This window comes from Lutra lutra, chromosome X, assembly GCF_902655055.1.
Source record: "Lutra lutra chromosome X, mLutLut1.2, whole genome shotgun sequence".
Classification (NCBI taxonomy): domain Eukaryota; kingdom Metazoa; phylum Chordata; class Mammalia; order Carnivora; family Mustelidae; genus Lutra; species Lutra lutra.
In genome coordinates this window covers 20252235-20266546 of record NC_062296.1, presented here as the reverse complement: position 1 = coordinate 20266546, position 14312 = coordinate 20252235, and the positions used below count along the sequence as shown (strand labels likewise).

At 39.1% G+C, this 14312-nt stretch overlaps 1 protein-coding gene across 9 annotated transcripts in view; it reads right to left on the bottom strand.

Annotated features, from left to right (window-relative positions):
- The window catches only part of ENOX2 (ecto-NOX disulfide-thiol exchanger 2), a 266320-nt gene that overhangs the window by 67176 nt on the left and 184832 nt on the right, over positions 1 to 14312 (bottom strand). Inside the window, exons 1-2 of one of the 9 annotated variants that reach the window (XM_047715865.1) lie at positions 8968 to 8972; positions 1635 to 1644 (exon numbers count right to left, since the gene is read on the bottom strand). The exons of 5 other annotated variants lie outside the window; for them this stretch is intronic. Coding sequence is in view for 1 of the 4 variants with exons in the window: in XM_047715859.1 (XP_047571815.1) it covers positions 5888 to 5936 (49 nt within the window). In the remaining 3 variants the exon portion in view is untranslated. Of the gene's footprint in view, positions 1 to 1634; positions 1645 to 1915; positions 1940 to 5887; positions 5977 to 8967; positions 8973 to 9852; positions 10009 to 14312 lie in introns of those variants that run through there. 3 more of the 9 variants (XM_047715861.1, XM_047715859.1, XM_047715858.1) reach the window with 3 other exon arrangements.

Sequence of the window (14312 nt, the reverse complement as noted above, 5' to 3'; positions counted from 1 at the left end):
TCCCATTGAGCAGGGAGCCCAATGCAGGGCTTGATCCCAGGACCCTGGGATCATGCTCTGAGCTGAAGGCAGAGGCTTCACCAAATGAGCCACCCAGGTACCCCAGTTCTTTGATTTCATTCATCAGAGTTTTATAGTTTTCTGGTTTTTTTTTCCCCAACTGTATATACCATAGGAGCTTGGGATGCTTCTCATTCTTCTCATAGTCTAGTTGCATTACAATTACTTCAGCAGCTTCCATCCAAATTACTCATGCATGCAAATGAAGAAAAATCATCCAAGGGCTTCCACAGTAGCAATAAGAAATGAAAAATTATATTTTTGATGTTATCTCATATCTTTGAGGGAGTAGCATTGAATAGAAATGGACACACAATCAACAGATATCAAATTAGCCAACTAAATGTTTTGGGAATTAGGGGTACATCAGAGAGTATAGATAGAAGCAGATAGAATACACAGTCCCTGCCTTCAAAGGCTCTACAATCTAACTTAAGAGACCAGTGATGGTGGTAATGATTATTACTATTATCACTACTCTCACCACCTTCATCCATTACTACCAATAATTATTGAACACTCACTATGCACTAGGTAAAGCACTTGGCATGCATTATTCTCATTTAACTTTTAAAACAACTTTACGGGAGGAACTATTTGTATCTCAATTTAATAGATGAGAGGATTTTATTTTATTTATTTTTAAAGATTTGTTTATATTAGAGAGAGTGTGTGCACGTGAGAGAGAGGGAGAGAATCTTTAAGCAGACTCCCCACTGAGCAGGAGCATGATTTGGGGCTGGATCCCAGGACCCATGAGATCACAACCTGAACCAAAACCAAGAGTCGGATGCTTAACTCACTGAGCCACCTAGGCACCCCTAATAGATGAGAGGCTTTTGAAATCACATATGTTGTCCGAGGTCACCATGGTTATATACTTTTAGCCACTTCGCTTTATTATCTCCAGTGAACAATTAAGAAACAATCAAAGAATTTAATGGAATTGACCAGAAATGTTACTGAAGTTTATGGAACGAAAAGTTACTGTGGCTTGAGTAGGTGGGAAAGACTTCATGGAGAAGATAGGATTTGAACAAATGGGCCAGATTTCTATAGAGCATGTCTTGAGTGATGGGTAGTTATTAGATACAGAAGCAAGAGGGAAGTGATGACATAAGCAGACATTGAAGTGGGTGAGATGTGCATGTGCATGTATATACTTCATAGTTGGGAGATATATAATCATAGGTCATTGGAGCACAGAAAGACTTATTTTGGAAAATTTCCCTCTGATTAATTATTGCCTTAGAAAAATCTTTCCATGGCTCTTCTACCTCTCATGTACACTCCTGCCAATTACACTCCTGAAGGCAACCCTTCTAATAGTAGCTTGCTATTTGTTAACATCTATCACATCCTTCTAACCTGGGAACATCAGGGATGATTCTTGGCCTTTTTTTTTTTTTTTAAGAAAAGTGCTATTTTGGACACTAAATGGTCAGAACAAGCAAATGCAAATGTCCAGAAACATTATTTCTGAAATATTAGTTTTTATCATTCTTCTATCCTGTCTATGTATCTTCTCCATAAACCACTCCCTCCGCCCCCACACAGAGTGACTAATGGCCTTAAGCATTTGTTACTATAGTCAGAAGTCACATTTCAGAACTGGTAATTTCTCTATGGGTAGAAACTCTAGCCCTCACACCCAGTTTTCAGTGCTCTCCTATGAAGGCATATTATGGCTAGAAATAGTCTCCTTGTAAATGTTATTAAGGAAACAATCATGGGGCATCAAATATCCTTTGGGTCAAGAGTTTACATATTGATTATTTGGTTCATCTGAACACCCGATCTCCAGTCCAGGTGAGATGAGGAAACATCTAGGTTTAGAAGGACTGGGCCCCCATACCAAAAATAATTTCTTGCAAGAGTCTGGCTCCTCGTTGGCTCTGTAGTTCTGGGAAACATAAGAGAATCAGGAATTATTCTTTTTTAAATTAACATATAATGTATTATTTGCTTCAGGGGTACAGGTCTGTGAATCCTCAGTCTTACACAGTTTACAGCATTCACCATAGCACATACCCTCCTCAATGTCCATAACCCAAGAATTATTCTTAATAAAGAATTCTGAGATCAAAATTTATCAGAATTTACAATGTACCAACCTAGCCAAACTCTGGACTAATTTCTGGGGAGGGGAGAGAATTATCTAAATTACCAGTTTAAAAAAAAAAAAAGGATAGCACAGTATTACTATTTTCAAAATATATATTAATTCAAAGTGCCTATTAAAATGTTAGCAAGTAGAGTTCCTGCTAGGCTTGTTTACATGAACCAGATGGTTTAGATAAGGACCATGTGTAATTAACAGCATTATTTTGCTATGATAAATTCAGTTCTTAAATTCTTAAGGAGTTCTGCTTTTTCATTTCCCTCCATTCCCCCAACACCCATCTCTACCTGTCAAATCCTACTCCTTTTTCAAGGGTCATCTGAAATGTTACCTTGTCTGTGAAACCACCTCCCTGGAATCAATTACTCCCTCCTAGTGTATTATCATTAACATTTTATCTAGAATTTGATTTTTATGTGTTTGCTTATTCTCTCACTCTTTTCCCCTAAACCAAACTTTTATTGAGTCTTACTACATGTCAGGTCATGTGTTAGTGACTAGAAATATGGAGATGAACAAAATTCATTTACTGCTCTGGAAAAACTCATAATACAATGAGAACATGACATATAAACAACTAAATATAAATTATTTTAATAAGTGCTGCAGTAAAACTATGAGGAAAAACGCTATGAGAATAGAGAAGGAATAATTAAATCTGCTGGAATGGCTTTTGGTTGTATGTGTTTGGGGGCACAGAGAGCAAGAGGAATACTAGGGAAGGTTTCCTGGGTAAGAATAATTTGAAATGAGTCTTTAAGGAGGGATAGGATTTTCCTCCAGGTAGTAAATGGAGGATTAGGGTTTAAGAGCATTCCAGGAAGCAAGAACAACTGAACATTATCATCGACTGCCTTGAATTATAGTCTCTCTTGAATCACATGTTTCTCTTCTGCTAGCTAGCCTGTGTGCTCCTTTACATAAGGGATTTGGTTTTAGGTGTCTTTGTTTCTTAGTTCGGTGTCTGGTATAAAGTAGGAATTCGAGAAAAATTTGGATGAATGAATAAAGAAAGTCAACTTACATTGATTTTGAGCAAAAAGCAATCCATGCAGTGGCAACTGATTATTTATATACCTTTTCAGAATGATAAAATTGTCTTAAAAGGGATAGCATAGTTGCTAAACTAATTCTCTTTCCAGGACAACTGAATTGACATGTAGAAATTTACTGAGAGTTACAACTAGAGATAGATGAACCCAATTAATAATTCAGTTTGATAGCATTAGCTATAATCTTTCTCCCATATAGGCACAGTAGTACATATCAGCAAGCTTGTAAATTTTTACTTTCAAAGAGAAATCCCAGATGATCTTCTGTCCGGCAGCAAACTGGATTTAAGGTCTGCAGTAACAAAATATGCTGTGCTGAACATCTGTTTAGAATCATCACTTGATGGTGGAAAAGTTAAGTCCAGACCTGACTCACTTTCTAGACTAAAAATGGACATCTAGCAATTTCCTTAAGTGTGTTATGAAAGTCGTCCCATGTCACTAAAGGAAGAGATTGCTCATTTTCCCATAAGTCCTACATTTACCGGCAGTGGCCAAGAATATTGACAAGTCAATCAAGTGCTGTCAAATAGTCTTCAAAATTCCTTACCCATCTGAACAACATCTCCTGTTACGCTGGTTTTCCGTTCTGCCTTGTGCGGCGACTCCTCAAGAGATCACGAGTTGTAGAGTAATTGTGAATCAATTTCTAGGTAAGTTGATTGAATTTATGGCACTTTGGAGCAAGAGTTCATTAGTGCCAGAAGAATAAAATATTTGGAAGTAATTAGCCATTTTAACTTGGTATTGCTCCATAACTATCAAGTCATTGTCATCTGTTTATTTTTATATTATACTTCAGTTGATTGAACTAATCCATTATTGTCAGTTATTTGATCTTGAAGAAAACACACAGACACAGACACACACACACACATTCTGTGATACACCCATTCTATAGTAGACTTAATTATTTCATATGTTTCCTTTATTTCCTTTGAAACAAGTTCAGTATGTTGGTGTTATCTCATCAACCATACTCTTTTTATTAAGACAAAAGCTGTCCTTCTCTGGCAATTTACTCTCCTGTAATTCTCTTTCTTATGCCCAGGCTTATATCCATTGGCTTTTATGCTTGCTGTAATTTTATTACACAGTATTGTGCAAAACTGAGGAGAGAGTTTTGTCAACCAGCATTTATGGAAGGTTTGTTAAGAGTAGGAAGCAATCTTGCCTAGTGATCAAGAGTATGCATTTGGGAGTCAAATGATTTGAGACCAGAGTCTAGCTCTACTAAGTAACCACAATATGCTCATTCTGTTTCTCCCTTTTCTTTTCTTCTTGCCGGTCTGCCTTCCAGCCTTCCTTTTATATTTGCTGTATGTTCACTGAACATTTTCTATGTGTTGGGGTCCATCCTAGACGTTGAAGACAATATGGTGAGTCAAACAGGCCTCAACCTTGTTCTTATGAAGCTCTCTAGTGCAAGAGGGAGATATTAAAATACAGACAAACATAAAATAATTATATACTATGGTAAGTCTTCTGAATAAAGAACTGGGCTTGATGATTAAAAAAATGGCAAGCTACAAATTTAGGAAAGTGATAGTATCGACCTCATAGGCTTGTTGAAGATTAAATTAGATAATGTGGGTAAAGAACTTAGCATGGCTTCTGACTCATAGTAAGTACTTGGTAGGTAGTAACAGTAACATGGTAATAATTAAGATGATCATAATGAAGTAGTCCTAGCCCTTGAAGGGTTCAAAGTCTACTGAGAGACAAAGCATATACAGGAATTATAACAATACTTTATACAGATGATGAAACAGAGGCACAGGCAGTTTAAGTAATCAGCTTAATATTGCACAGCTAAGAAGTGGTAAAACAGGGAAATGAACCCAGGCAGCTCTGGTACTAATGCCCACAGTTTTATCCATCTCACTGAACTCCCTCTCAAAGAGCCCTTTATCTTCTATGTTCCCCTAGCTCATTGAACACATTACTATGATAGCCCTTTTCACATTGTATTTTTGGTCACCTCTTTCTGTGTCTGCCTCTCCTCCTAGACTCTGGATTCCCTTATTCCTCTTTGTTATTTCTAGTGCCTAGACACTGTTTCTGACACAGAGAGGATGTTTAATAAATGATTTTAAATAAATGCATGAGAAAATATATGACATAGGTAGGAGGGTCTTGCAAAGACATTCTTCTTCCCAAAAGAAGGTAGGTGTATAGCAGGTGCCAAGCTATTCAGATACCACTCTGTTGTTTTATTAAGATAAAATCTCTTTTGATGGGATTCTTCTGAGGACTAAATATTAAAAATTTTAAGTGGAGAGTGAGGGGAAGATAAATGGTGATTATTTGAAGATTATAATCTTAACATGCTGATTATATATAAGAAAACAACAATTCCATAAATACAAACTTTAAGGAAGATATATCTGTAGATGGGAAGATGTTTTTCATCACAAATAAATTCCTCCTGAGTAAAAAGGAACTGACTAGAATTTCTTTGACAATTTAAAGGTAGTTAAACTTATTAAAATAAATGTGCATGTAGCAGCCATATTTGTTAGCTCCTTGAGGGCAGGGGATATAAATCTCATTTACTTTTATCACATTGAACAGTGATTAGCTCAAAGTAGGTGTCAGTTAGTGTTCTTTTGAACTCTGGAAGAACTCAGCAATTGTACGAAGTGGGGCTTACCTGCAAAGCCTATTTCATAGACCCACAGCCAAATAAAATCTCTTTGCATTGTGTAGTACTGCACCGTGGACTTAGCCCTCTAGTCATTTCTGTAGAAGGAAGATAGTGGTCCAAAGCTGGGTGAAACAGACCTCTGGAACATACCAGTACTTAGATAAATGGTGAATAATAGTGTTAATGATAGTAATTATAACAAGACTAAAGATACTTAACACTTATTTAATACTTACTATGTGCCAGGCACTGTTCTAGGCACTTTATGTACATTCATTTAAAACTAACAACAACCCTATGAAGTAAGACCTCTCATCATCCCCATTTTCTGTTGAAGTAACAGGAACAGAGAGGTTAAGCAACCTGTCAATGGTCATACAGTTAGCTTGCAGTGAAGCTAGGATTCAAACTTAGGCAGTCTATTCCACAATTCATGCTCTTAACCACTATACTATATTAAACTACGGAAAGCATAAAGTTATAAAATATTTGAGCTGGGAGGGCTATCGAGTTCATCATTACATAGGTGGGTGTTCCCTAGGTCCTCTATAGCAGGAATTCTTAACTGGGGCTAAGTTGCCCACTCCTGCATCAGGAAACATTTGGCAATATTTGGAGATACCTTTGATCGTCATGATTGGAGGTAGGAGGTGCTACTGGAATCTGGTGGGTAGAGGCTAGGGATACTGCTAAACATTCTACAATGTACAGGACACCCCCACCCCCTGCCACAGAAAAAAAATTATCTGATCCCAAGTGTCAATAGTGCTAAGGCTGAGAAACCTTGCTCTACTGCAGCAATTTCCATGTGTTCTTACTGGAGAGTGCTTTATACCCTTGGCTTCTTTTTTTTTTTAAGATTTATTTATTTATTTATTTATTTACTTACTTACTTACTTTCTTACTTGTCAGAGACAGACAGACAGAATGAGACAGAGCATACAAGCACAAGGAGGAAGGCAGGCAGAGGGAGAAGCAGGCTCCCTGCTAAGCAGAGAGTCCGATGCGGGACTCAATCCCAGGACGCTGGGATCATGACTTGAGCTGAAGGCAGTCAGTTAACTGACTGAGCCACCCAGGTATCCCATACCCTTGGCTTCCTCACAATCCCTTCCCATTTACCACATGTGCAGCCAAACCCACCTCCCAACTACTCCCTTATGCCATTGTACTAAAACAAATCAGACTACCTCCTCCATCAAGAATCCACTAACATTTTTAGCATGGCTAATTTTATGCTTCACACCAAAGAAATGATCCTCACAGTGGAGAGTCTAGGTGCCTTGGAAGTCTTGCAATAACACTAGGAATACAGTGACAAAGGAAAGAGAGAGGAAGTTTAGAAAATACTTGCATGGAACACAGAAGAAAACACCATCTCTAGTACATCATACAGGACCTTACATACAGTAGGCACTCAAGAAGTACATGTTGTAAAAGAGTATGGCACAAGGGCAGGGTTGGGTGTCCTAGAACAGAGTAACATTGTGCTTTCTGTTCTCTGGCTAAGGGAAAGTAAACAGCAGGATAAATCACGTTTTGGTTCTGCATTAAGCCTAGGGCTCAAGGTTTTATCTTCTGTTTGGTATTTATTGCTCATGAAGCAATCTATTGTGCATCGCAGGGGCTATTTTGAATCTCTCTTCATTTTCTTTGAAAATTAACAATCCATCATTATTTGTGAACAATGCACTGAAGCCCCAGGCACATCCCACTCTCTCTGATTACAGACGTCACCAGCAGTGACACCACAGCTTGCATCATGGCTATGCAGGGTGAGAGAACTGGCAGGAGCTTTTATAAGACACGGCTCCTAGATGGTTTGAGAAAGATGATACTATTAGACAAGCAAGGGCTTTATTTCTTTATGAGTGTTTCCAAGAATGGATCAAAGAGACACTCAAGGGGATCAGGCTGTCACAACATATTCTTTCTTGGGGAAGAGGAGGGGAAGGGTAGAGAGGGAAGGGGAAAGGTTCTGTGCTAGTCTATATTGTAGGTAATCATTTTCACAAGGGCTGTGAGAGTGGCAGGGTAGAGGCTGGGAGATAATAACTTGATCCTCAAGGTATACAGATGAGAACCTTGGTGTAGAGAGTAGTTTCTCAAACTAACCCTCATGCTGGAAGCTTCATTGGTTTAGTCTATAAGCTGGAGGGTCCTGGACGCAGCCACCTCCATACTGGAGCAGTTACAAGGATATTCAAGGTGTTTTTTTTTGATGGGGGAGGGGCAGAGGCAGAGGGAGAGGGAGAGAGAGGATCTTAAACAGGCTCTACGCCCAGCACGGAGCCTGAAGTGGGGCTTGATCTCACAACTCTGAGATCAGGATCTGAGCTAAAATCAAGAGTCAGACACTTAACTGCCTAAGCCACCCAGGTGTCCCATGGATATTCAAGGTTTTTAACTAGACATACAAGAAGCTAGAGTGCCAAGCCAGCCCTCCAGATGGCAGCTGCAGTGGGGATGGGGTGTAGCAAGGAAGAAGAAGGACACAGGTCTTGGCATACACCTCTCCAAGGAACTCACAGCATATATCCTGCATTTGTAAAGGCAACAAGGTATAGTGGAAGAAATATAGATTTTGAGCCAGATAGACGCCACATCAAATCTTGGCTCTACTATTTAATAGCTGTGTGACTTTAGGCAAGTTCTGCACACTTTTTAGCCTTTTTATTCACCTGTGTTATTCACCTAACAATAATGATGTTAATTCCTAGTATTGATTAAATGCTTATTATGTGCGAAACACCGTTTTAAGGCTTTATATGTATTATGTAATCTAATTCTCACAAGCCTATGAGGTTGGTAATATTTATCATACCCATTTTACAGCTCAGGAAAATGAAAGACAAAGAAGCTAGAAGTTGCCCAAGGTCACAGATGGAGTTAATGCTGGAACTGAAATGTAAATTCAGGCAGTTACAGTTTCAGAGCCCATACTTTTAACCCCTGAGCTATATACAACTATACTATAAAGAATGCTGAGCAAATAATCAATCATGATCTTAACCCCACTTAATCTTTATCTTTCCATTGTTTTAGCTCCCATTAAGAAAGAAACCATTTGGTTGCCCTGTGGGGGTCTCTTCTCCCACTTCTCTGAGCTGGAGCTGGGGGCCTCCTTTGCTATTTCAAGATGGGCTGGCACAGACTGAAGAATCTCAGAATAGTCCTTGTCACTTCAAGGTTATAAGCTGTATGTGAGCCAAGAGAATAAGTTGAGGTTGGAGGCAGGGGTCCTGGAAGTCCAATATGCTCCACCATTAGGATCTTGGAAGCTTTCTCAGTCAGTAAAAGCAAGGGCTAGCTGCACTAGAGACTCTGTTGGGCTTTTCTGGACTAAGGTCTGTCATTCCCATCCCTGGCCTCCTGGGCTTCTGAGATCCCAGTGAACTCATATTACCCTGGTCTAGGTTGAATAGTCGACTATGGTGGTTTAGTTTTGAGATTGCATCATTGCATTCATTCCATATTTCCTTACCTAATATTTAGACAAAAACACCAAAAGCATAAATGGGCCCCCAAAATAATACCTTACCCCCCAACTATTTTAATGTCTGTGCTAACTGCCTATTAAACAACAGATTTTAAGTTAATGGTATGGCTGGTGGCGGGGGGAGGACAGAGAAAGAAAAAAAAGAGAAGCATAAATTCTGTAAGTTTCCAAAGCTCTGTGGTCTATGCTTTCCTGACGTAAGTTTTGTAAGAGGTAACTTGACAACCCTGCTGCTATGCTGTTGGAAGTCTGGCCAGATCTCTTGGAGGAAAAAAAAATAGTCCTGGGGTTAATCCATAAGCCATCTTACTTTATCCCTTGTTCCTGAAAATCTTTCCAACATGTTTGAGTCCACTTGCTTGCCATAGGAGATAGAGTGCAACAAAGAGAAATATAACTAGATCTGGAATTTGGAGGGTTGAGTTTCAACTCTGGGTTGACTCTTTTCTTGCTGTGTAGCAATCACTCACACCTGTATTTGTCAAAGTGCAGTCCAATCATGTGCATCACAATCGTCTGGGGTGCTTGCTAACCAGCCATGTTCCAGGGTCCACAGCTAAGGTTTCCATCTGGGTGGTGCTGAGGAATCTGCCTGTTGAGCAAGTACCCAAGATAACTCTTAGGCCTACTACAAATTAAAGAAACACAGAACTTTGGTCTCCTCATGTATAAATAAGAATGATGCCGCTCCTTTCACAAGACTGTGGTGAAAACACATGTGGTCAATATGTGCTAGCTCTATCTGAATCATTGAGTAAGATTACGGCAGGGCTTCAGGATCCATTCTGAATATTAATTTAACAAACATGTTAAACCCATGCACTATTTGGTGGTACCAGAGTGAAAAATCCATGTTTTCCTGCCCTTAAAGGGGTTCACAGACTAGTGAGAGAGATAGACAAATTACTGTATAGCTTGATACTGGCTAAACAGAGATATGAAGGGGAGGCAGTTACTCTGCTGGGAGGAAAGGAGAGGTGGTGGTAGAGAGGAAGGTGGAACACAGAGGAAGTGATGTTAATCTGGAGAAGTGATGGAAGTAAGTTTCGAAGGATAAACCAATTATGATGGTACTGTGGGTATCTTAAAAGGTGTAGGAGATAAGGCTGTATTTGTGCCAGGTCTAAAAACTAGAATAGAAATTGTCTTTGGGGGAATGGGCGTGAGCAGAGAACATTTTCCATATCAGTTTACTTATTACTCCTCTCTCCTAAAAGTAAAATATTAAAAACTAGAGTAATTTTGTATTCTCCAGTTGGTTGGACTTTAAGAGGATGGGTATTAGACTTATTGTTGAGTTGCTTTGTGAGTCACTAACTACATGGCTATGGTCTAAGTCAAAGGGGTGGGACACTGGCCATGACCACTATAAACAAGTCAAGTGTTAAATTCTACTGATGATAGGAACTTTGGCTTGAGAACTGGCTGCCTCAGCAGAGTCATCTTCAGATATTAAGGGCGATGCTATATATACGCATACAGCCACAGGAAGCAGTGACTAATGGCTCTGCCTTATGCCAGCAACTCTGGCCCTTTCTAGCTTCTTTACCTTGACAAGCAGCCTAAGTCAAGTTTTCAGACTTCACCTTAATTGAACAAATAATCAGAAAACAATAGCATGTACCATACAGAACTTCACATTGCCAACCCCCCAAAATCATGTTTTAAAATAAATGATTTCTTTTTCAAAACTGCAACACACTTTCACCAACCCCCATCATGCCTTTGGCCAGACCAAGCATGATAAACTCTCAACCTTTAATGCTGTGTGACCCTGAATAAAGAAAAAATGAGGTTATAACTAGTTAAGATCATGGTTTTTGTATTAGATATAATCCTGGCCTGTCACTTATTAGTTGTGTGATTCTTGGGAAGTAACTTAATGTCTCTTGTCTTCATTTTCCACATCTGAAACATGAGGACAACAATAATATCTATCTCATGGGGCTGTGGTAAGGCTTAAAGGAGAAAATACGTGAAAAAAAGTCCATCACAGCAGCTAGCTCAGTAAGTGGTAGTAAAATACTAGTAATTTTTATTAATATATTAACAATAGTGGCATTAACTCTGATATCTTATAGAAAACAGGGGCCATTTGGGGTGGGGAAAAAAGGGGATATTATAATTCCTTAAGTTATGAAAAGGACAGGAAAATACCAGTAGAGGAACTAGTCATTACTAATATGGGGGTATGTATTTATCAGAAAAGAACAATATGGCTTCTCTCTAACCAGTTCTTTACCAAGAGAACTGCCAGAAAGAACAGTGGGACTAATTTATATGCTTCTCATCTGCTACATTTTTTTAAAGTGGTACTGCTAATAAAACCTCAAAATATTTTCCGGTGTTAACCGTCCTCCTCCACTATATATACCCCAAACCCATCAGACCTGCTGCCAAAACCTATTTGCTTTTTTCCCAAAAGCATGGACGGCATTTACATCCATGCGCTCACTTGTGATCACCCCATCTGTGGTGCAGGAAAGCCAGAATTACTTAGCATCACTTCTTCATTTCCATGACAAGGATGGAGGCAATGGGGTAGGCGGGAAAAGTTGCTTTTCATGGCCATCTTTTCAATAAGACAAAGAGAGGTTATGGCCACAGCTGAGACCTCTGACAGCTGGGCAGAGGACACCCACTGTATCAGCCTACTTCAGGAACAATCTATATGCAAGTGATTTGGTCGGCACTTTGTGATTCTGGGATGATATTAATAATAGTACCTTTCCCGGAATCTATCTAACATATGATATATTTTCCCCATTTAATGCAATAGTTCTCTTGAATATTTTAATACAGCAATAGTAGTCCAAATAGCAAACAAGCATGAGTTATTGACTTTCCTTCCTTTTATCCATTTCTGCTGTGACTTAAATTTTCTTCCTGAGTTAATCTCCAGGCCACAAGTGACAACACCTTTAATCCATTCATGTTTTTTTTTTAATTGGCATTAACGTGGAGGGGACATAAGCTGCTAAAAAGTAAAAGATATCTACGTTGGTGATGATCTCCAGAGCAAACCTTACAGGGATTGGTAGAGCAAATTTGATTTGAAAATGATTACAGAGGGTGAATTCCCTGTAAATAACGAATTGGAAAGAAAATCAGGCTGGGAGTATTTGCTTATCCACTTATTTCCACATGGAAGAAAAGCCATAATTCCTGTCAGCCTGTGCTTATAGAATTCCTAGATTGGTCAGAGAGAAATCAACCAGTGACGAAAACAAATACACAAGCCCACTGGTTCACTGCATTTGCTGTCAGGTTCAACACCAAGGAAAGCCAAAAGATAATAACTCTCTGGGTAACAACCCAAAAATCCGTGGTTATAGTTCAAGCACTTAATTTCAAATTTCCAAATGACCGTGCCACTGTTCTTTCTTCTCCTAGAACCTGGAAGTTCACTGTGAGAAAGAAGAGGGGAGGGACAAGACAGCTGAAATGCTCAAAGACCCTGGGAAAATTATGGGAAAGCACGCCCTCCCTACACATCACAACTTCTTGAGAAACCAACTGGTATGTCACTGGGACACTTTGTCAGAGCAAAGTGGCTATTTTTTTTTTTTTTTTAACTAAAGTGAAACTAGCTTTCAAGAGTGGCTACCTATTTTAAAAATGTAAAGCTAATTTCTATATGTCAAATCCTATTTGTTCACTGATTCACACTGTCTCTATAAACTGAATAGGTACAAAGGGGGAATTATAAGAGATAAGTGTAAAGTATTAAAAAAAAGGTGCAATGAAAATTGTGTACCCAACATGCAGTTTAAGAAAAAGAATATAATTATTACCTTTAAAGGCCTCACATGCCCCTCCCTAATTCCTTCCATCTCCCCTCAGAGGTAACCACTATTCTGAATTTTGTGTTAATCATTACTTGTGTATCCTTACAGTACTACTAGATATGGCAATGCTATCTCTTCAGAAATATTTTGTCTGAATTTCTGAAGGATTCTTTAGTTGCCAAGAGCTTTGCTTTGTGTTATTCTCTCTCACATTTCTCTCCTTTCCCTTGCTTCTCTGCCCACCCCATGCAGCTTTTCCAGTAGTAGTCTGTGATCCATGAACGAACATGTGTGTTAAAGATATCATTTAATGGGGTGCCGGGGTGGCTCAGTGGGTTAAAGCCTCTGCCTTCGGCTCAGGTCATGATCCCAGGGTCCTGGGATTGAGCCTCCCATCAGGCTCTCTGCTCCTCGGGGAGCCTGCTTCCTCCTCTCTCTCTGCCTGCCTCTCTGACTACTTGTGATCTCTGTCTGTCAAATAAACAAATAAAATCTTAAAAAAAAGATATCATTTAATGGTGAACCCATTTGGAAAGACAGTAATTCTTTTGTAATATGGCTACTTTCTTTTTCTTCTTTTTCCTTGTTTTTTTTTTTTTTTTCCAAGCAAATCACTGCATGGGCCTTAATTTGTTTACCCAGAGGTTTGGAGACATGGAGATGGCAGTGGGCTAAAGAGAGGGTGACAGGGCTATGTGTATTGCCTAGCATGGGTATCTCAGGGTTTTGGAATCAGAAGACTATGCTACTTACTGGCTGTGTCACCTTGAGCAAGTTACCTACCATCTCTGAGATTTGGCTCCCTCATCACAAAAATGCAGACAACTATAATACTGATATTAGAGGATTGGTGAGATGGTTAGACCAGATATATCCATTGTAAAAGTTTTTGAAAGCTGTGAGATACTCTATAATAATGTTAGTTGTTAATGCTGTTGATGATGCTATAATATCAGTTCTGTTAACGTCAAAGTAGAAGACTAGATAGTTATGAATTTTCTAAGTCTGAAGATAATTCCCAGATTTACCCTTGCTAGCTGTCTGGCAAAGCTGGCACAGCGCAGACAAAATTAAATTTTCTTTTCTAACTCTGTATTACTGTCTACATGGAAACTTTCCACCTACAAACATCCTCCTCAAATCC